Raw genomic sequence first — 24,482 nt, 5'->3', positions numbered from 1 at the left:
ACAACCAACTAAGATGGCCGCCATGGCTAAAAATAGAACATGGGGGTAAAATGCAGTTTTTGGCTTATAACTCAAAAACCAAAGCATTAAGAGCAAATCTGACAGGAAGTAAAATTGTTGATCAGGTCACGATCTATCTGCCCTGGAATTTTCAGATGAATCGGATAATCGGTTGTTAGGTTGCTGCCCCTGAATTGGTAATTTTGAGGAAATTTTGCTGTTTTTTTGTTATTATCTTGAATATTATTATAGATAGAGATAAACTGTAAATAGCAGTAATGTACAAAGTAAGAACTAAAAATAAGTCAGTATGACCAAAATAGTCAATTGACCCCCTAAGGAGTTATTGCCCTTCATAGTAAATTTTTAACAATTTTCTTAAAATTTGAAGATTTTCAATAACATTTTCCACAGAAAGTACTGTTATAGATAGAGATAATTGTAAGCAGCAAGAATGTTTAGTAAAGTAAGATCTACAAACAGATCACCATCACCAAAACACAATTTTGTCATGAATCCATCTGTGTCCATTGTTTAATATTCACATAGACCAAGGTGAGCGACACAGGCTCTTTAGAGCCTCTAGTTTTTATAGTAGGTACATGTATATTTATATAAAAATTTATGCACAAGCACACATTTGAATAAATAAATTTATGCATTTATATACCTCAAATGTGATAGAATAATAAGGACAAAATATATACATAACTTTCTTACTATCTAAATCTCCAGTTAGGATAACTTAAATCAAGATGGCGATTAAGATGATAATAGATGTGGACACTGGTGTAGATGACGCTTCAGCCATAATGTTGGCACTGTCCAGGCCGGAAGTAGAGGTCGTGGCAATTACTTGTGTTAATGGAAATGTCGCCATTGATGATGTATAAAGGCAACAGTAGTATACCGCTGTTCAAAACTCATAAATCCATGGACAAAAAACAAAATCGGGATAACAAACTAAAACCGAGGGAAACGCATTAAATATAAGAGGAGAACAACGACATAACACTAAAATGTAACACATATAGACAAAATCCCACGAGAAAAACAAATATAACATATATATATAACATCAAAACCAAATACATGAATTTGGGATAGACAAGTACCGTGACACGTCTTATCGCAATGTGAATTTACACTCAAAAATAAGAGAAAACAAACGACACAACGTTATAATGTAATACACACAGAAACGAACTATAATATAACAATGACCATATTCCTGACTTGGTACAGGGCATTTTTAAAGGAAAAAATGGTGGGTTGAACCTGGTTTTGTGGCATGCCAAACCTCGCACTTTTATGGCCATGTGAAATATAACATCAAAATGACAACACAGGACTACAATATAAATAAATTGGAGAACACAATAGACAAAGAATCACACGAACAACAGCCAACAAAAGGCAACAAGTTCAAAATTTTAATACGCCAGAAGTGTATTTTGTCCACACAAGACCTATGTGTGACGCACAGATACAAAAGTTTGAAAGCCGAAACGAGTACAAAGTTGAACAGCAACGAGGACCAAAAGATCAAAAAGGTTGTGCCAAAAACGGCAAGGGTTTTCCGTTAAGTTACCAGAAAATCCCTATAATTTAGAGTAATTTATACTTTTGCAAACAGTAAACTTAATAAAATGAATATTCAAAAGATGTACATGATAAAGCTGAAGTATTAACTAATTACAGGAAACAACTGAAATACATTTACATAACCAGACATTTGAAACACAAAAGTAGACACATCCGAATACGTATAAACCTCTACGCCAAGTGACGTCCTATTTGAAACTGAAAAATGGTATGCCGGAATACTCTCAGAGTTCTGAAAGTTTGCAACAGACTCGATGTAAGTACGTGTATATATCATAAAAAAAGAAAAAAAAAAGGCTCCGTTTCTCTGACCCGTGACCTCTTCTTAATGTATTACCGATTGTTTTCCCTACCTTCGTTTCTGTTCTTTTCGCACTAAATAAAACATTGGTTTTTGAATCGAAATTGAAAATATTTGCTTTCACTGCGCACAAATGGGAGTTGGGGAGGGATACATGTGACGATGACAAAGATAAACCGAACAAAACCACTATAAACGGATGTGCTCCGAAATGGTAAGTTATTCTTGTTTAATTACAGTAGCCCCAAAAGTGTTATTCAAGGAAAATACATGACATTTTAGGATCAGTCATATTTGGTCTCTTGAAGTTTAAAAAAAAATGACTCCATATTTAGTTATATATTGTTTTGTTTATTTGTTTTTTTGTTTTAGGTCTACGTTAAGGTTACTAGTCGTATAACTCAGTCGCGGATTTATAAAACAAAAGGTTCTTGGAAGTACTATGTATAGGTAGGTATATAGAAGATATCTTTTCAGTAGAGTTTAAAAAAAAATCAAATCTGATTAAAACAAGTCCGAAGCCCAAACGGACCAACCTGACACAAAAAGACCTGTTTAATATATTCAAACCCAATCAGCTTGATCTACCAAGTCTACTTAACGTAGCCGTAAGACATATTGAACGGTTTTAGGATGTTCTCATGAGCGAGTTGAATGACTTGTTGTGGAATTCTTTGTAATCCGTGCCTCGTCAGCAGTCTCGTGGCAGCATGGATTTGCTAGTTCTCGTGGTTTCTATCCCGGTCAGATCAAACCAAGGTTTCACATTTACAACATATTAGTTACTTGTTTATATCCTCATCCTGATCTGCGTTTTGTTTGCCACTGGACGATAAAAACAAATTAATCATCATCCAAAAAGATGATTAGTTTATGAAATTATATTTGTTTTTCAACTCAAATTGTTATTTAATGGGGGTCACTTTGAAGATTATACAATTTAAACCTGGTATCTATGATGAGTTTATTCTCATATTCCATTTGCTCGTAGATACCAGTTTATAAAGGTGCAGAGAAATCTATTTTGGGCGAAGGAGAACGAGCTTCACATTACCATAGTAACGATGGACTCGGGGATGCGCCGAATTACGAACCTGTAGATGGTACTTTAATTAAAAAGGAACATGCCGTAAATGCTTTATTACGATTGGTAAACGAAAATCCAGGTAACTACATATGCACAAGCAAACAAGAGAACATAGAACAGGATTGATTTTGCATGACAGAATGGCTCATATGCTTCTCGTGATTAATTAGTGTAATGTCATTTTCAATATTTGATTTAATGACAAATATATACAACGTTAACTCGAAAATTGTCAAGACCCATTCAGATAAAGGAATGTAAATGAGGTGCAGACGTTCATTCTGTGAGTGAAATTCTGTTAAAGTATCACAAAGTCAGGTACAAAAGTGGTACAGAAGGACAAATTAACGAACCGACGAACGAACGAATCACGTTATATGTTTGTCTTCTGCTTCAGCAGGCGAGCTAGAGTAACATATCATTATGTAAAAACTTACTATTCTCTTGATTACGAGGATAATTAAACCAATGGTCATACCAAATGACAACCTTTACATCGCCCGACCTAATTATTTTTTAAACGAAATAAACATGCACTGCTTAAATCGAAGACCTTTTATGATGGGTTTAATATAGAAGAACAGATGTAAAACGTTGAACATATTTGATTTCACTGTAGGCCATGGTTATGTTTGTTTTAAACGACCTATGGGTCACATTACCAATTGCTGTCTACGGATCTCCTTAAATGTTTTCTTCAAAACAAATAATATTTCTGTCATCATTGTGTGTTTAAACGAACGCACGTTACTTGACATATGATGTAAGTAAAAACCTGCACTATATTATAACTTCTAACTACTAGTACTTGAAATCACCAGGTGTAGGATTTTCACTACTTCGCTACCGTAAGGGAATGTTGTAAGACCCATTTCGACAGAAGAATTCAAGTGCACTAAGAAGAAAGATTACTATTTAATTAAAACATGCAATTTTTTATTTTAGGAGAAATAACATTAGTGGCTTTGGCACCGTTGACAAACATTGCAATAGCCCTTAGACTTGACCCTGATTTCGGCAGCAAGTTAAAAGAAGTCTTCATTATGGGAGGAAATATAGAAGGTATATACTATGTTAAGTAAAACACTACATTGGGGTTCTCATTGGGGGTTCCGGATCCCGCTTACTGTTTTGTCAGATTCCCGTATCCCGCTTACACTAGGTACGTAAGCAATTCTCATTTTTTTGAAATTCCCATGTCCCGCTAGACTTCATTTCACGGCACAATAATTTGACCTTCACGTGTCACGCTTAGCAAAAAATGCCAATCCCGCATCACGCTTAGACCCCAAATGAGACCGTCTACATTAATGCAGTTTTTCAGATCAGACAGAAAAAAGAGACGATAAGTAAAGTTCAATGAGTCAGAAACCCCAAAAGGCAAAAGAAATATGCTAACATGCGCCAGTTCATCCAACGGACTTTTAATCGTCTGCCGTCTTTATATATTGTAGATAACATCAAGCAAATATATGGAAAACATCTCTTTGAATCCCCTAACATAGTTCTATAATAAACAAATAATCGTTATCACTAGAACCGGATAGAAGTGGAAAATGGATGTCTCTGGCCCATGTCATGTGATTTCCCCCATCGTTTTACACTGTTTACAAAAATATGTTTGGTATGCCATCCACACATTCCATTTCAACGACACGCTCCAACGACACGCTTGAACTTGTATTGAACTTGCACAGTTATTAAATCTGTTTAAAGAAAGATAACTCTAACTCGAAAGATAATACTATTTAAAGTCGTGATTACTCATGTGCTTGAAGTTTAATTCATTGCCTCCAGGGATGACGGATGAAGTAGAAATTACTCAAAGGATAAGAAATCAATTAATCTTCACATACGCACGAGAAATTTTAGGAATTTGTAGAACCATCAACGCACAAAGATGTTAAGGTTGTCAATACAATGACTCAAATCAGCTTTACCATGATTGTTTGACTCTCACAGACAATGAGGTATTAATATTCCATTTTGAGGAGGCGATCTGGAAAATCAATCATGATGAAATACCCAAACTGCTTATCAAAAATATAGAACATTTTGATATTCCCGTCAAAATCGCAAAAGAATTTAGTGAATCATTTAACTGGAATTGGTGGTTTGAAAACAATCAGGAGAGGCAGCTAATGGAACTTAGAATGAGAGAAGCCGTCGACATTTTAACACATTACCAGTAAAATGAATCAGGATACGAAAACATTATCCAAAGAATACTATAGCGAATCAAAACCAGCCGCATACCAGGGTGCACAGAAAATAAAATTAGTTTTAAAAGGTGATGGTAATGATAAAATAGGTATTCACAAGATACGAAAATGGTTGCAAAATCAAGATGATTACAGTTTACAAAAACCTGTTCGTAGACGATTTCAGAGAGCTAGAGTTGTTGTGTCAGAACCAAAAGAACAATTAGATATTGATTTAGCTGATATGCAATCATTAAACAAAGACAATGATGGTATTAGATTCTTACTCGTTGCAGTAGATTTATTCTCTCGCTTTGCTTGGGTGGTGCCCTTGAAGGATAAGACTGGGAAAGAAGTTGAGAAAGCTTTGGCAATCATTCTTGATAAAGTGTCTCCAAAGAAAATTAGAAGTGACGCAGGGACTGAATTCAAGAATAAATGGATTACAAAGTTATTAAAACATAAAAATATCTACCATCATATTACTTTAAATGAAGTGAAGGCAAACTATGTGGAAAGGTTGAATAAAACATTAAAATCCATGATATATAGATATTTAGCAAAACACAAGTCTAAAAGATATATCGATGCACTACAAGATTTAGTGAAGTCATATAATGCCACTCCACATAGGTCATTAAATAACATAGCTCCTAGAGATGTTAACACAAAAAATGCGGCAAACCTTTGGGCCTACATGTATTTGAGACATGACAAACGACGTAAAAGACATCATATCAAAAGTATCAAAAAAAGAAAGAAAGCTATACAAAGAACCCTGTATAAATACAAGAAAAATCAGTTAGTTCGTATTGGACATCAGCGCAGACCTTTTCAACGTGTCTATAATGAGCAATGGTCATATGAGGTATTTAAGATATATATGCGATTTCAAATACAGGGTTTCTCAATGTTTAAACTTGTTGATTTACAAGAAAAAAAAATTCTTGGGATGTTCTACACTTCAGAACTCCAACCCGTGAATAAGTCAGAAGATGCATTATGGGAGATTGAAAAAATCATCAAGAAAAGGAAAAGGAACAAAAAAGTTCAGTTTTTGGTGAAGTTGTTGGGGTATTCGGAACGATTCAATTCTTGGGTTAGTGGATCGGATGTTAAAAATCTGTAAAATATGTCTTTCAATAGCAGTTTTTTCTTGTTCATAGACAGCAACTCGAAGCAAAACATGACGTTGTTTCCAGACAATGTTCCAACCAATTTTTAAATCCACCTAACAGAACCTATTCAACTTGACAATATTTGGAAAGTGGCATTAACTGAGATACATATCAAAGAAGATAATAGAACTATGTACATGAGTGGTTTGTATGTGTTGTGTGATCTGGTGGACTATTCCATTGTCAATGGAGGACAGAGACAACCTATACTCCGTAGATTGCAGTGTAATAAAAAGGGAAACTGGATTCACCAATACGAATCACCTAATTATCTATCAATAAATAAAACCCAAATATTTGACATTGAGTTCTTTATATTAGACAGCGAATTAAAAACTCCATCATTCATGAAGAAGCCAGTGTCGTTAACATTACACTTTCGACAGTATCCATTTTTTCTTTAGTTGACATATTCTTGAAATTGACGTTTCCAGCTTGTATGTCCCCGATGTAACAAAGTGGATAAAGTATTATCAAGACACCATAAATAAACACACATTGAATCGTAAACATCGAAACCAGATAGGAGGATCTTTAGTTAGTGGAGCAAAGACATTTATTACCCCCATAGAGTATAAGAAAAAGAATACACCGTCACAGATGGAAGTGAGTGATGTTCCGGTAAAAATAATTTCACCTGCACAGGTCGTTGTAGAACAAGCATCAACAGAAATTGCTCACAAGACGCATGTCAAGAAGGGTTTAAAAAGGAATCGCAAATCTAAACTCATCAGGAAAGGAAATAAGCACAGACGTTTGAGGATTAAAAATTCGAATAAGAAGAAGTCTAGAAAACGATTATTAAAGAAAAAGAAGTCAAGAAAACACAACAGTGATACTTTTAAAAAGAAGACAAGAAGTCACGGCAGTAATATTTTTAACTAGATTATTTGAAATGGCTATGCTTAATAAACAATTCTTTGTAGAGGGACAGCTGTCCGAACTGTCACTTTTTGATCTTCCACCTACACAAGTGGGAGTTGAAAATATTAGAATGGAAAACGTTAGACCAACCTCAACCATTACAGATTCGTCTCCGATATTATCCGATATTTCCGGTCAGAACGGTTTGGAGTATTTAGATCTTTTTAATAGTCAGATACACGTAAAATTAAGGGTGTTACATGATGACAATTCAGTCCTTACAGCAGATGAGGAAGTGGCTCCTGTAAATTTATTTATGCAATCATTGTTTTCACAGATTGATGTGAGCATACAAGGAAAAGCTTTATCTACTACCTCTGGATATTATCCATACAAAGCATACATTCAAACCCTTTTGCGGTATGGATCAGATGCCAAACAGTCACAACTTTCAACTCAGTTATGGTTAAAGGACACAAATGGACATTTTGATGATGTGGATTTTACAAATGGAGGTAATACTAATGGAATGGTGAGGATTGCATACATACAAGGATCAAAACTGCTTGATTTGCAGGGTCCAATAATGCACGACCTATTTCAAGTAAGAAGATATATCTTAAATCAGGTTGGTGTTAGCATAAGGTTTCATCGCTCTAGTGCCAACTTTTCTTTACTTAGCAACGAGATGAAGAAGTATAAAATCGACATTCAAGAAATGACACTAAAAGTTTGTAAAATACAAGTCAATCCCGCCGTTATTACTGCGCACAACACTCTACTTAATTCGACAAATGCCAAGTACCCATATACTAAAACAGAAATTGCCTCAATGACGTTAGCGAAGGGACCCTTGAATTTTTCATGGAATCATGTATTTCAGGACAGCTGTCCAAACAAGCTCATAATCGCTTTTGTCAACAGTGAAGCCACAAGTGTGGGTAATCTCAAAAGAAATCCCTGGAATTTTCAAAATTACCAATTGGGTCAAATAGGTCTGAGTGTGAATGATATACGGGTGAATGGAGGTCCATTACAACTAAGCTATAACAACACAACTGGTTACACAGTGGTAGAAGTGCTATCAAATCTGTTGATGACCACCCGTAAATGGCTGAATGATGAGGGTATTGACATCACTAGAGATGACATAACTGGTGGTTGTGCTTTGTATGCATTTGACATAACACCTGATTTTGATGGGAATGAATATTTATCATTGAAAAAACAAGGAAGCTTGAGAATAGATGCAGCTTTTAATGTGGCGCTTCCAAATACCGTTAACTGCATAGTTCTTGCTGAAAGACAGGGATATTTTGAAAGGAGTAGGTTCAGTAAGACCCCTTTTTGGCCCCAAAATATAGCAGTTTTACAAAATTGTTAAAATGTAAACCTTTAGTTATTTATTGGACAGAAGAATGCTTCTGCTACATAAATATGGGCTGTTTTTGACAATACAGTGCACATATATCCGGTACTAGCACCATTAAGTCATGCTAAATTACTGAAATCCTCATAATTCTAGCATTTTAGTTAAATTTTAGACGGTTTTCGTGTAAAACGAAAGTGGCCGCATTCGTGTTCATCCTTAATTGAAATGTAAGTTGTATTTTATGATAATACATAACATATATAAAGGTTGAGGATGAACACGGATGCGGCCACTTTCATTTTTACCAAAAACCATCTGAAAAGTGACATTTTTCGGCATATTAGGTAGATTTTTTATATTTGAGCTTGAATCGGATCGTTTTTAATGACTAAATCTGTCAAAATCTTTCGCATAAACTAATTAATTCAAATAAAATAGACACTTAAGTGTTTAAAAAGTGGTCAAAATCTTTCGTCAGATGAACCTGAAATTTGAGGCCAAAATCGGTCCTTCCCGGACCTACTCCTTAGCCAGTCAAGAGACGTCATTTTTAATTCTGATGGATACTAATACTATTCGATGTATGGTGAACTGCGATCAAAACTTGTAACAACAAGTAATTGGAATATTCTCAGCAGATGAAATACCCAAGTGGCATTTTTCCTCATCCTCCATCGCCTTCATCATTAATACAGACAGAAAAAGTGGTGTTGGAAAGCACTGGGTAGCTTTTTACGTTTCAGGTTGCAGAGGTGAATTTTTTGATAGTTATGGATTCAGACCGTCTTTTTATTCAGATGTATTTCATGACTATTTTTCTACAATCAATCTTAATCTATTATATAATGATAAACGACTCCAAAGTACAGATTCCAAGACATGTGGGTATTATTGTGTGTATTATTTAGTCAATAGATGTAAAGGTGTTCCGATGAATGAAATTGTTTGTCCATTCTCAAATGATTATAATAACAATGATTTATTCATTTTCGATGTCATTAGAAATACTTTTCAATATTGCACGGGTGGATATACAAATCATGGATTTTGAAGATGAAACACCTGTGTTACAGTTTGAAACACCAACATCCATCATGGTGTGTGGACCAACGAACTCTGGAAAAACAATGTTTATTAAACGATTGTTAGAAAATGCTCAATTAATGTTCAAAAACGTTCCATCCTACATTCTATACTGCTATGGTAGTGTTTGGCAACCAGTGTTTACTGAAATGCAACATTCTATAGACGGTATTTCAGTTGTTTCCTGTAATTAGTTAATACTTCAGCTTTATCATGTACATCTTTTGAATATTCATTTTATTAAATTTACTGTTTGCAAAAGTATAAATTACTCTAAATTATAGGGATTTTCTGGTAACTTAACGGAAAACCCTTGCCGTTTTTGGCACAACCTTTTTGATCTTTTGGTCCTCGATGCTGTTCAACTTTGTACTCGTTTCGGCTTTCAAACTTTTGTATCTGTGCGTCACACATAGGTCTTGTGTGGACAAAATACACTTCTGGCGTATTAAAATTTTGAACTTGTTGCCTTTTGTTGGCTGTTGTTCGTGTGATTCTTTGTCTATTGTGTTCTCCAATTTATTTATATTGTAGTCCTGTGTTGTCATTTTGATGTTATATTTCACATGGCCATAAAAGTGCGAGGTTTGGCATGCCACAAAACCAGGTTCAACCCACCATTTTTTCCTTTAAAAATGCCCTGTACCAAGTCAGGAATATGGTCATTGTTATATTATAGTTTGTTTCTGTGTGTATGACATTATAACGTTGTGTCGTTTGTTTTCTCTTATTTTTGAGTGTAAATTCACATTGCGATAAGACGTGTCACGGTACTTGTCTATCCCAAATTCATGAATTTGGTTTTGATGTTATATATATATGTTATATTTGTTATTCTCGTGGGATTTTGTCTATATGTGTTACATTTTAGTGTTATGTCGTTGTTCTCCTCTTATATTTAATGCGTTTCCCTCGGTTTTAGTTTGTTATCCCGATTTTGTTTTTTGTCCATGGATTTATGAGTTTTGAACAGCGGTATACTACTGTTGCCTTTATTTATGTTCCATGAAGGTATACCGAGTAAGGAGGATTTAACTGAAGCTCGCGGGGACAACAAAAAACACATGATTTGTGTTTTGGATGATTTGTTACATAATTTAGCTAACAATAAATGGGCACAAGAACTTATATGCGTCTCATCGCACCACCTCAACATAACTGTGTGTCTGGTTGGTCACAACATTTATGAGAAAGGAAAAGTGATGCGCACTCTTAGTTTAAACATGCATTACTTTATTCTCTTTATAAACAGACGCGATTCGGAGCAGATACTTCGTTTTGGAAGACAGATATTTCCTCACAAAGGAAAGCACTTTCTAGACTCTTTTATCAAAGCAATGTCATTCTCGCGATATTTAACGGTAGATTTAAATCCAAAAACAGAAAAATTATATTCACTCCGCACCAGAATTTTTCCGGGTGAAGACACTATTATATTTCGTTCAAAAAATGAAGAAAAAACTGACAGCGATCTTATTCGAAGAGCAATAGAAGAAAGGACTGTTGGTGATTCTAATAAGCAAATTGTGAAACAAAAGTGGGACGATGAGAATGTAGATGACACCGCATCAGAAAATGATAAAAATACAAACAACACCACGGATGGAAACATTTCAGAAGAAAATCAATATGGAGGTGGAGCGTCAAATCCGTTTACTAAAATGACATTCGAATCTTTTGATAAAATGCATACAAACAAGAGACAGAAACAGAAATATAAAAAAACAAAAAGAATTTGAAATGGTTGAGTTTTCAATTATAATTGTTTGTACTTTTTTAATGTGTATTGTTTGTCATTCTTTTTGTTGTAAATATTAAAACATAATGTATATCTATTATATTTTGAGTTGTTTCTCCCCCTCCACCCTCCCTTTTCAACTATTTTTGACATAATAAGTTACGACCATTATGGGAGGAGTTGGTAGGGAATAATTAAGATGATTGGCTAATGAAACTATTTGTATTCTGTTCTGATTGGTTGTGATTTGATAAAAATCGCTTTAAAAGTCTCAATAGAACACTCATGAATTTGAAGGTTTTCGATATGGATCTAGATGCAATTTTAGCAGATTCAATACAAAAACATCCGGATGGTGGAAAAACGCTAAGGGGTGAGTTAAGAAATCTAAAACACAACTTGAACATTAACGAAGGATTTACATGTAACATCTGTAACAAGGTTAATCAACACATGGCAAATTTTAAGCGACATCTTAAATCACACGAAACTACATATAAGTGCTTTCTCTGTAATAGAAACTTCAACAGAGTTGATTCACTACAACGACATGAAAGGGGACATTTAGTAGGATAAATATCACACAATAACGCATACAGCTGTCAACATTGTGGAGTAGGCTTTAAAGACTATACCACTCTATTTGACCACTCTAGAACTATACATCCCATACAGACGGGGGGTAATGTAAACATACCTCACCACCAAACTACAATACAGAGTGCACTGGATGATGCTGTCCATGTTTTAACTATTCGCCCATTAGACGAGGACAAATATGATATATTGACATTTTTCTCAAACATTAGACAAAAATTAAAGGCTACGCTTGCAGAAAGATGTGATCAAGTGAAACACTTGAAATGGTATATCAATGTACATGTTGAATTATCGCGGGAGACAAATGAGGGTGAGGTGGATAATAGTCGTCCTTATTTCAAAAGCAACACATATATATTACTATCTAAAACGGACATTAAAGATGATGAAATCAATGAAGCGTTTCAGAAACAGTTCAAATCGTTTGATGAATACATTGCTCGTGGATCGGGGTGGACTTTGAAGCAGGTTATAAACATGGAACTACATACCCTTCAATTTCGACCGATAGGTGGCTCATCATATTTTAGAATCCCTGAAACTTTAGAGAAAAGTCACGCTATCATTAACATAAAAAACGATGACAAGAAATGCTTTCTGTGGTCCGTTCTTGCTCATGTGCACCCAAAGTCAAAGAATGCAAATCGAATATCACAATACATCAGACATGAAAAGGAACTAAATATGAGTGGGATAACATACCCAGTACAAGTAAAACAAATTCCAAAATTTGAGAATCAAAACGATATATCTATTTATGTTCTTGGTTATGAGAATGATGAATTCTTTCCTATATATATCAGTCAACACAAAGGTAAAAAACATGAAGTGGACTTGCTTTATCTCACAAAAGAAGGCGATGCCCACTATTGCTATATAAAACATTTAAATAGATTATTGTCAAGAACAAAAAATAGTGGGAGAGCATACAAGTTTTGTCGCTACTGTTTAAGGGGTTTCACTTCACAACGGGTGTTAGAAAAACACCTCAGATATTGTTCAAAGCATGATGCTCAACATGTGGAGTTTCCGATTAAGGGTAGTGGAGAAGACATAGTCGAATTTGATTATTATTCAAAACAGATGAGAGTTCCATTTGTCATTTACTGTGATTTTGAAGCGTTTGCCTGTTCACTTGACACATGTTATCCCAACCCAAATCAACCTAGTTCAACGACAACTACCAACTACCAATTATGAAGCCTGTGGTTATGGCTATCAAGTAGTGTGTGAGGTCGAGCAATATTCAAAGCCACCGGTCATATACAGGGGACCAAATGCATGTAAGCGCTTACTCGAAAACCTATTCGAAGAAGAGAAATATATTAAGCATGTTCTCGATAAAATAGAACCCCTACAAATGACACCAGAAGATGAACATAAATTTAGGGAGAGCACTAACTGTCATATATGTCGTTAATCATTTGAACAATCATCAATCAAAGTTCGAGACCACTCGCATATTTCAGGAAAGTATAGAGGGGCTGCACATAATTCGTGTAATTTGAACTTTCAACATCCGGATTACATCCCCGTTTATTTTCATAACCTTCGTGGGTTTGACAGTCACCTTCTGATGCAAGGAGTGGGAATTTTTAAAGGAAAAAAATTAATTGTATTCCTAACAATATGGAAAGGTATGTGTCGTTTTCACTGGGGTCTCTTAGATTTGTAGACAGTTACCAGTGTTTGCCGAGTAGTCTATCCAATCTAGTGGATGCTTTAGCAAAGGAAGATCCTAAACATTTCAAAGCATTGATAAAAGAATTTCCCGCAAAAGAGCAGCGATCACTTTTGTTAGTAAAAGGTGTGTACCCCTATTCATATATGGACAAAGAAGAAAAATTTTCCATGAAATGTCTACCTCCAAAAGATGTTTTCTACAATGATTTGACAAAAAGTCATCTCACTGATGAGGATTATGAACATGCTGAGAAAGTTTGGGACGCTTTCAAAATTAATGATATGGGCTCATATCATGACTTCGAGATCAATGCATGGAAACTTATGGTCTAGATCCAGCCCATTTTTACACTTGCCCCGGTCTAGCATGGAGTGCTGCATTGAAAGTGTCTGGTTGTAAATTGGAACTAATCACTGAGGACAATGCAGAAGCCTATCTCTTTATTGAATCAGGTTTGCGAGGTGGTATTTCGCAAATTTCCAATAGACTGGCCACTGCAAACAACAAACACCTTGAAAATACGTATGATCATGAAAAGGAGAGTTCATACTTAATTTATCAAGACTGTAACAATTTGTATGGTCTCGCTCTCAGTATGTCACTTCCAATTGGAGATTTTAAGTTCTTAAATGAGCATGAACGTAATAACTTAAACATTATGAATGTAGGAGAATGTAGCGACAAAGGATACATATTAGAGGTGAACTTGGACTACCCAAATGAACTTCATAACTTGCATTCGGACTATCCACTGGCACCTGAAAGTAAATCTGTGACCGATGAAATGCTATCTCCATATAGTCAAGGCTATGGAACACGTTGAATCCATCAAAGCAGAAAGGTCATACAAAAGGTCGATCGAGGATAAAAACGAATAAATTATTATGTACATTAGAAGAAAACAAAAGAAGATATGTGTGTCACTACCAAAATCTGCAATTGTATTTACACCTTGGTATGAAGTTAAAAAGGGTTCATCAAGTGTTAGAATTTTCTCAATCGCCATTTCTACGTGAATATATAGAGTTAAATACATAAAGACGTAAGTCTGCCAAAGGAGATTTTGAAAAATCATTCTATAAATTAATGAATAATGCAGTTTTTGGGAAGACGATGGAGAACGTTCGAAAGAGGGTAGACGTACAACTCATTCACACTAAGAAAAAGGTGTTGAAGCAGGTAGCCAAATCATCTTTTGTGAGATGTGAAATTTTCACCAAAGACCTTGTTGGTGTTCAGTGTAAAAAAGTTGTGCTAAAACTGAACAAACCAATAGCAATCGGTATGTCAGTGCTTGAACTTTCGAAGTGTATAATGTATAAATACCACTATAATTATATTATTCCTAAATATGGTAAAGACATTAAATTGATGATGACGGATACTGACTCCTTTCTTTATCATGTAAAAACAAAAGACATATACTCAGACATGGAAAAAGATAAACATTTGTTTGATTTTTCAAATTATGACAAGAACCATTTTCTCTTCGACAAGACCAATGCAAAGAAACCAGGGCTATTCAAGGATGAAACTGCAGGTGTGCCCATACAACAATTTGTTGTTTTGAGGAGCAAAATGTATTCTTTGACATATGGAGATGTCGAACAAAAGAGAGCAAAAGGGATAGTAAAATCTGTTGTCAGAGGTGAACTAAAACATTCAAATTATGTTAAATGTATTATTAAACAGAAAAATGTGAGACGCCAACAAAATTTGATCCAATCTAGAAAGCATAAACTACAGATGGTCATTGTGAACAAGGTAGCTTTAAGCGCATTTGATGACAAACGCTATGTAATGGACAATGGTGTGGACACCTTAGCTTTCGGGCACTTTAAGATCAAGAACTCAATTGATAAATGATACATCATGGGAATATGTACCTTGAGCAGAAGAAAACAACCAAACACCATTTGACACCACCAGAATTTGGTACAATCTAAGAAATATGAATTAAAGATGGTTGTTGTGAACTGTGTAACTTTAAACGCTATATGATAAACAAAAGTTTGAACAAGTTAGACTTTTATTTAGGGATGTAATAAAAACAAAACAAAACATAAGAAGAATATTTTATTAATTCACAAATCTCTATTTGTTTTTGTTCAAGTAAAATAAAAACAAACAAAACAAAACAACAACACAAAATATGTATGTATGTTTATGTATGCAGATTTATATATGAATAAATATCTACTTTTTAATCTGTGAACAATATATTCATATGAAAAAAAAGTGTTCTGTCTAAGCAACAAACAAACAAAAAAAGATATACGATTTACTTAAACAAAATTTGAATTATTATTAGATAAATAATTTTATCTTTACAACAATTAAACATTTCTCTCAACTTGAATTTTTGAAAGTATTGAACACCAATGGTCACGTTGAAAAATGTTTGCGAGGTCATATAGAACGGTTAAAAATCCATATTTCCGTATGATAGAACTGCAACAACTCTGATATAAAGATGGATTTATTATTTCAAATGTTCTTTGTGATATTACCTCCTGGAGCATGAATATGGCATCAATGGCTGGATTTGATAATTCTAAATCTAACGATTGGTATATTTCATCCAGGAGTACAGACGGCAAGCTCACTATAATATCTCTAGTTAAAAGAGATGTTGGCTCAAAACATATGATTTGACCAATACTCGCTATACAGTTTTGCTTAAGACAGAACACTCTCAAATTTTTCATATCATTCTGGGGGTTTTCTCCGATCTCAGCCTCTTCATCAGAGGCACTCGGGATAATTCGGGTGTCTCCACTGATGCCTCTGCCGATGGTCCAGCTTCGTCCTCCCCACTCTCCGCTGCTCTTAGTGCTGCCTCCTCCAAGACACGTTCCGTCCTGTTCTACAATAAATAATATCAAATGGTTTAATCTTATAGCGACAAATTGTTATACATCATACATGAAAAAAAAAAATCTAACATATGAAATGTTTTTTGAGAGAGTACAGCTTCAGAAAAACATGCATGAAATCTACATGGATATAAAAAAAGAAGATGTGATATGATGCCAATGATACAACATGACACAGAAACTTACAGCAACTATAGGTCACCATAGCCTTCAACAATGAGCGAAGCTCCAGTCGTACAGTCAGCAATAAAGGGTTTCAAATTGTCATCATAAAACAATTCAAACGAGAAAATCAACGGTATAATTCAAAAAAAAAAAAACGAAAAAAAAATGAATGACCAACACAATATGTAGAACATACGCAAATGACAACCAGTACTGAATTACAAGCTCCTGACTTTAAACAGGTACACACCTCCGTAATGCGGCGGCGTATCAACCATCCCTTCACCTTAGACAGTAGTATAACAGTATATTATGAGAACTTATTATAGAATTCAGTTGAAAAAGATAATTAATCGGATTTAAAAATAAAATGCTATAAAAACAAGTGGACTTGATCGGGTACATGTACATCCCAACAATTAACCATTTCCTTCAAAATTATCATGAATAAATAAATAAAAAAAAAAAAACCTTACCTGAACATCGAACCTTTCTGTAATATCATTAAGACGGTCTGGATTAACCATCCTCACCATATCTTGATACTCGCTTACTGTCATGGTGAAGCTTTTCCACCCCGCTCCATTTTTCTTGGGAGTCCTCATTGAAGATAGGTGTTACCTCCAAAGCTGTTTATAGAGACAAATTTATTTGTCCCAAAGGTTCCACTGACTCTTAAAATTGCGTCTCCATTTGTTACTGTTGTTAAAACGTTCATGATTGTTGGTTGGTTGGTTGGTGTTTTTTTTCTCTCTTTAAATGCGGTTGAGATTACTAACTTTTGGAGTTGTATTTATATTGGTTTGGGAGCATAACTTTTTTGTTGGAATGATTATAATCATTTTCATTGGTGTACTATTATGAGTAATTGGGTTGTTACTTCCTTTCAGGGTGTTGACTATTCAAATCAGAATTTCATTGGTTGATATCTCTACCCGAGTACTTGTAATATGATTTGCTTCATCACACTCAAACTATCCCTCAACAATTTACTTCCTTATTATTATTTTTTTTTCTTTTTCATACCAGTAAGAATTCAAAGTTTTTTTGTTTTTTTTTTGTTTTTTTTTTTGTTTTTTTAGGTGTGTTTATAGTAGCTACAATGTTTGAAATGTTTTCCATTCATACACACCGATGGGTATTTAACCCTACCAACTTATCATTAATAGAATACTGTCAAACACAAATCAGTTAATTGAATAAAATCTCATCATAAGTCGTATATTGTATATATACATGTAGCTCCAATACATGACAAACATCAACTTCCAAACGATTAGAAATTAAAATAGTTATTCTATTTTACTGTTGGAATTATAAACCAATATAAATATTTCTTGTGAAATGCTATCTATAACCAAAAACAAAACCATAAAGCTGGGTCCAGATGCAGCTGACACAGACAGTGATTGTGATAGTGGATCAGATGATGATCTAGGATCAGCAAAAAACACCATAATCATCTCTGATGATGATGTATTGTCTCAGGATGGTGGACTTGCTGCCAATAAACCATTGAATATTGGTAATTGTGCGGAAATGGAGTCTCCAAATAATCCCATCGTAATTTCGGACCTGGATGGAGGGGAAAGCTCAAATGATGAATTGCCTTCTCAAAATAGAGATCCCAACATTCAATGGATCTCGGATTCTACAAATCATGATAGCTCACCCGGTAAGTGTTTTTCTCAGTAGATAAGCAAAAACCATAGTCAAAGTTTTATCGTGTACACAATTGTGTCCTTTGTTGATAATTATAAGATAATAGCTCAATGATAAAAACACACAAAAAAAAACCAACCCAAGGATTGGATAACATAAACCTTTAACCAAGAAAAGAAATCACTATGACTTTGGACTTGTTCCATAGACCCATCGTTACAATGTATGTTGTTTCCATTAATTTGTGTGAAATGTTGGTTTATGTGATTTTGATTTTACGATGTTTTCTTTTCTTCAGTGACCACCAATTTGTTTCAAATAAACACTTATGTAAATTAAGCAGCTATTTCTCAATAATTAGTTTTTGTCATTTTGGTTGATGATTAATATTAATGTTTTATTTTCTATTATGTCAACTAATTGTCTTTCCCTTGTAGACTCGACAGTAGATGGATATATTTTAGAAAGCATTGGTGGTCAATGAGTTACTTAAAATAAAAGATTACTTCCAATAGATTTTATTTATTCACTATACTATAGTATACAACAACAAAAAAACCAACAACAACAATTATGTGAAATACTTTAATAAGTGTTTTCAAATAATAACTCTCCCTGAGAAAATATCACAAATAGGTTGATGGAATGTTTGTATTTTTGATGATTTCATATACAATTATGTGAAATACTTTAATAAGTGTTTTCAAATAATAACTCTCCCTGAGAAAATATCACAAATAGGTTGATGGAATGTTTGTATTTTTGATGATTTCATATATCTCTCTTTAAAAGGTTTAAAATTAAAATTTAAAAAAAAAATAATAAAACGCATATCACATTAGGGGAAAAAAATGATCTTAAATATGTGCTTTTGTTTTACTATATCACAAAACAGAGACTTTACAACTTAAGCCTTAAAGTATCAACAAAACATACTTTTATGAAGAAAAAAAAAAAACCAACAACCTCAAAATCAAAGTAAAATGTGGTATATACATACATAAAAGTTGTTTGTAAAAAGAAAATTTAATGAATATCAATATAAAAAAAGTTTGAGTTATCCTACATTCAAACCGAAAAAAAAAATATGTTGATGGTATGCTTTAAAATATGTAAAAAAAATATTTATGATATGATTTCCTGAGTTATTACAAACAGGGACTATAAAACTGTTAACACTGGGAATATCATAAAAAGGGGTTATACAGTTGTAAACAAAAAGAAATGACAGAAGAATCATCACAAAAAAAACAAAAAAAAAATACGATATACACATATACATAAGGAATGCTGTTTTCATGTAAAAAAGTTAAGTTGAAAGCATTTAAAATGTTATATTTAAAAAAAAGGGGGGGATTAAAATTTCAGTTCCCTTACAAGTTAGATGTTCTTAAAACATTTAGTTTTACTAATATATTTGCTCTACAATTGTATAAAATAAGACAAAAATAACAAGCTTTGATCAAAAGAAAATGTACTTTGAAATTAATTATTTCAAGGTTTTCCAAACATATACCATTGAGTATAAAATTGGTTGTTGATTTTGAACTCTTGACATAAAATATAGAACAGTTGTGGTTAAACTATAACAAACTTATAATGCTGATTGAAAATTACATGGATGTTGTCATGAAATAGGAAGATATATAAGTCCACTCCAAACAACTTACATAATAACATAAATTACAACCACCAAGAGCAAACTTATTATGCTTATAGTAAATTACACGGATGTTGTCAACAAGAAGGAAGGTTTATAAGTCTATCCCAAACAACTTACATAGCAAAATAAATTACAACCACCGAGAGTAAACTTATTATGCTTATAGAAAATTACATGGATGTTGTCATGAAGAAAGAAGGTATATAAATCTATCCCAAACAACTTACATAACAAAATAAATCACAACCACCGAGAGCAAAATAGGATGTTGATTTTAAAATTTTATATATATACTAGTATAACATAAACAAAGTAGGGGTGATCAAAAGATGGACAAGCTTATGGTAATTTACATAAATGTTGTCGAATATTGTTACTTATATATTGTGCTGATTTACTGATTGTTGAAAATCAATATGTTTCGAAACCAATTAAATTTGGATAATTTATCTGGTGTTAAAAACAAACATCCGTAAAATTGAGAATGAAAATTTGGAATGCGTCAAAGAAACAACAACCCGAACAAAAGCTAAAAAAAGCTGGGGGTCATTAATTGGTCTTCAACACAGCGAGAACATAAAGTCGGGTTGTACTTATATGCATCTATAATATGATTGCTGAGTTGCTTTTTCATGCTTTCACTCAGTTGAAATAAATAATTAACTGTTAGAAAATTAGATTTATTATTAATATATGCCGTCATATATACCACTGTTGAACTCACTACACTTGTAAATATTAGAGCGTCCAAGTCTAGTACATCTACTATTTACATCAAAGATGTTGTGGTTGGCTTGAACAATGGATAGAACCAGAATAACAATTATAATAGACATTTTTGTTTTCATCTGTTTTCTGACTTTTACGCGGGAATAAAAAGAAGAACAAAACCTAGATAACATCGTTCGGTTTTGTGATTTTCATTTTCATTTTTTTTAACTGTAGTATTTATATTTAAACTATTCAATGAAGATTAATAAATAAAATTGATAGTAAAAGATAGTTAGAAAGTCTGTATTTCAAATGCAAAAATAAGTTAAACTGTAGAATATTTTTGAATATGTCACGGGATGTAGGTATTTAATTTAAACCTTAATACATTATTTCGTCCCCTACCATCCCGTCCTAAGAAGATACGGATTCATTTTTTTTTATGTGTGTATGAAGAAACAAACAATTTCATTTCTTATCTCCTAAATTGGTGGTAAATATATATGGGTGTATGCAGAATTTTAGCTGTTCTGAACTTTTTATATCTGCTTCTCCCATTTTTATTTCTTTTAATGTAATAATAAGCAACAACAAGGTATACATTAATTCATATTTATTGTTAGCTCAACGTAAAACATACATAAGCAGTACAATGTTTAAGAAAGACTTTGAAAGAGTTCTACGTCTAGGAAATAGCTTACACATATTCTGTAGTGGTTTTTGTTTTGTACACACATGTTGGATTTCGTTAAATAGTGAATCATGGTGTTTGAATCGTTTGGACTCTTCATCAAGCAAAATATTCAAATATCTACAAAGAGACGAGTTCGCTATGTTGGTGGTAGTACCGTTTGTGATTATTTTAATTCCATCTGATGATATGTTTCTGAATTTTCCCTCTTCATAGAGTATTCCTGATAAAATTACAGTCGCACTTGTCATAGAAATAAGAACTATAAACCCAATTAGTTTAACTCTCTGTATAGTAATTTCGGTTGTTGGTACATCTTCCAGTCCAATAGTAGAATTTTGTATTGTTATGGGGATGAAAGTGTTATCAAGTTCATCAACGGATGTTTGCTTAGACGTGAACATTTCTCAGTCATGTGAAAAGAATAAAATATATGTTGATTGTTTATTGTTTTAAATGCTATTTCTGAATTGATTGATCACATGATATACAACATTTTAAGAAAATGGCATGATTGTTTTAATTTGGAGTTATCCTTCTTTATACATAATGTGTGGATGACGAATTCTACTTCATCCGTCATCCCTGGAGGCAATAAACTGTTCAAGCGTGTCGTCCGTTGGAATGTGTGGATGGCATACCAAACATATTTTTGTAAACAGTGTAAAACGATAGGGGGAAATCACATGACATGGACCAGAGACATCCATTTTCCACTACTCCGGATGATTAGAAACTCCCCGACACATGGTTATAAAAATCCCTTTTCATTCTTTTTGATGATTAATTTAATATATTTACAGGAAAAGGAGGAGATAGACTTGGAGCAGAATTCAATTTCTTTGCTGATCCAGAAGCTGCTTACGTCACATTGCAAGAGCTCCATTGTCAGACTACGATTGTTTCCTGGGAACTGTGTAAATCTGTAGGTTCAGGTGTTTCTTGGGTAAGTTATATATTTCTAATTATTCAGAGGCAATGTTTACTTGACAAGTTTTGTTATTACACCAACTCATCATAAGGTGGTTTAAAATCTCACGAACCGCTTTCCTGAAAGTGATGTATACAGCGTAAATAATAGTTTTTATATTTGATCTATATACAATTTTCCATTTAACACATGTTTTCTAATATATTTGTTGTTAATTCTGAATTCCATTGCTAAGAATAGGCATCCACATCACCTCATAAGTTTGATAAGATTATCTAGATTTAGATATTTACTGGTAAAACCTGGTACCTCTGATTACTATTAACACCACTGGATCGATGCCACTGCTGTTGGACGTTTCTTCTACGAGGGTACCACCAGCCCAGTAGTTAGCACTTCGGTGTTGACATGAATATCAATTATGTGATAATTTTTATAAATTTCCTGTTTACAAAATTATGATTTTTTCGAAATACCAAGGATTTTCTTATCCCAGGCATGGATTACCTTAGCCGTAATAACTTTTTTGGAATTTTTGGAATTTTTGGTCCTAAATGCTCAACTTTGTACTTTTTTGGTTTTATAACTATTTTGATCTGAGCGTCTCTGATGAGTCTTATGTAGACTAAACGCGCGTCTGGCGTATTAAATTATAAGCCTGGTACCTTTGTTAACTATAATAACTATCTAAGATGTTTTATTTATGAACTTACACATTCTTGAATCCCTCTTTGTTTTAAGTTTATAATACAACATTTATTTTTATTTATTGAAATGGAATTAAATCATTGTGATGTCTTAAGAAATATGATGATGTAGAAATCAATTTCATGTTTGGTATTATTTTACAGGCTTGGTATGATCAATGGGTTGAAGTGGACACCAATAAAGCACGTTTCTTTAAAAATATCTGCCGCATGACAGCTGAACGGAACAGAAATATCACCAAAACACAAGACTTTTCTTTGTGTGACCTATTAGCTATGGCTTTAGCTATTGATAATAGTATAATAACGGAGTATTTACATGTGTGGTCAACTGTGGAATTGGGTGGGGTTCATACCAGAGGTCAGCTAATTTCTGACTGGAGAAATAAAACAAAAAATCCTCCAAACGTCAGAATAGTAAAGAAATTTAGTATCGAGAAGGCTACAGAATACTATATGTCCATGGTTCTTTAACCAATGATAGTCTGTAGTTTATATCATATGAATAAAGTGTAGACTTTAATAAAATAGTACTAGATCAAATGTCCACTTTTAACGAAAGGCACATGTCACTCGTTGTATTGAAGACCCATTGGTGACTCTCCGCTGTTATTTGCTCTTTGGTCGGGTTGTTGTCTCTTTTACACATTACCCTTTGCCGTTCTCAAATTTACTGTAAATTCGTATATGGGAACAATATTTCATAAACACTACTAGTTACTCTATTGTATTCAACGTAGCCAAGTTGCTCACGTTATGTCGTAGACTCAAACAACATCCTCAGGCAAAATTGGCATAGATGGCTTTGGCTCATTCGCCTAAATGGGTCCTTTTTTGGTTTAAAGCTCTGCAACGTTTTCGGTCATTATATATCCTTGACTTTCAAATATTCGGCTATGAGCATTTCGGATGAAGGTAAATCTGGAAATGCGCTTTGGACGCATCAAATTTATAACGTGTTGTGTTCAGTTTTTAAGCAATAAGCATTTATAGAAATGACCAGAGTTCTCATTAAACGACATATGTCTTCTTAGTTGTTGAAATTTAACGAAGAAACTAAATAATAGTGCGAGATACACGTTATTGAGGAAATCTGTCATCATGTACCCTCAAAAAGTTTGACGAGTCAAACATATTTAATGTTTCCATTATGAAAGACCGACATTCTACAACAGGACAACCACATCTGACACCAATCTTGTCCAATGGACATGCTACCTTAGTTTTAGTTCGAATACTATATATAATATTTCCATATTACTTGCAATTGAATTAAATGTGTTTGAAATCAATGAGGTGCGTACAATAAACTTACTATTTTAGACATTAGATGCATGATTCGAAAACATGTGGATAAAGTTCA

General features: G+C 33.6%; 1 protein-coding gene across 1 annotated transcript; it reads left to right on the top strand.

The window, feature by feature from the left end:
* The first annotated feature begins 269 nt into the window (after positions 1-269).
* LOC139526934 (nucleoside hydrolase-like) lies at positions 270-24,482 on the top strand. The gene is made up of 6 exons (XM_071322119.1): positions 270-891; positions 1,818-1,861; positions 2,898-3,072; positions 3,939-4,055; positions 22,285-22,427; positions 23,264-24,482. Exons 1-6 carry the CDS (start codon positions 756-758, stop codon positions 23,591-23,593), a joined length of 945 nt encoding a protein of 314 aa, XP_071178220.1. The 5' UTR covers positions 270-755; the 3' UTR covers positions 23,594-24,482.

The sequence above is a fragment of the Mytilus edulis genome, chromosome 6, assembly GCF_963676685.1.
Source record: "Mytilus edulis chromosome 6, xbMytEdul2.2, whole genome shotgun sequence".
Taxonomy (NCBI): domain Eukaryota; kingdom Metazoa; phylum Mollusca; class Bivalvia; order Mytilida; family Mytilidae; genus Mytilus; species Mytilus edulis.
The sequence above is the reverse complement of the archived record's forward strand: the minus strand, read 5'-3'. Positions and strand labels throughout refer to the sequence as shown.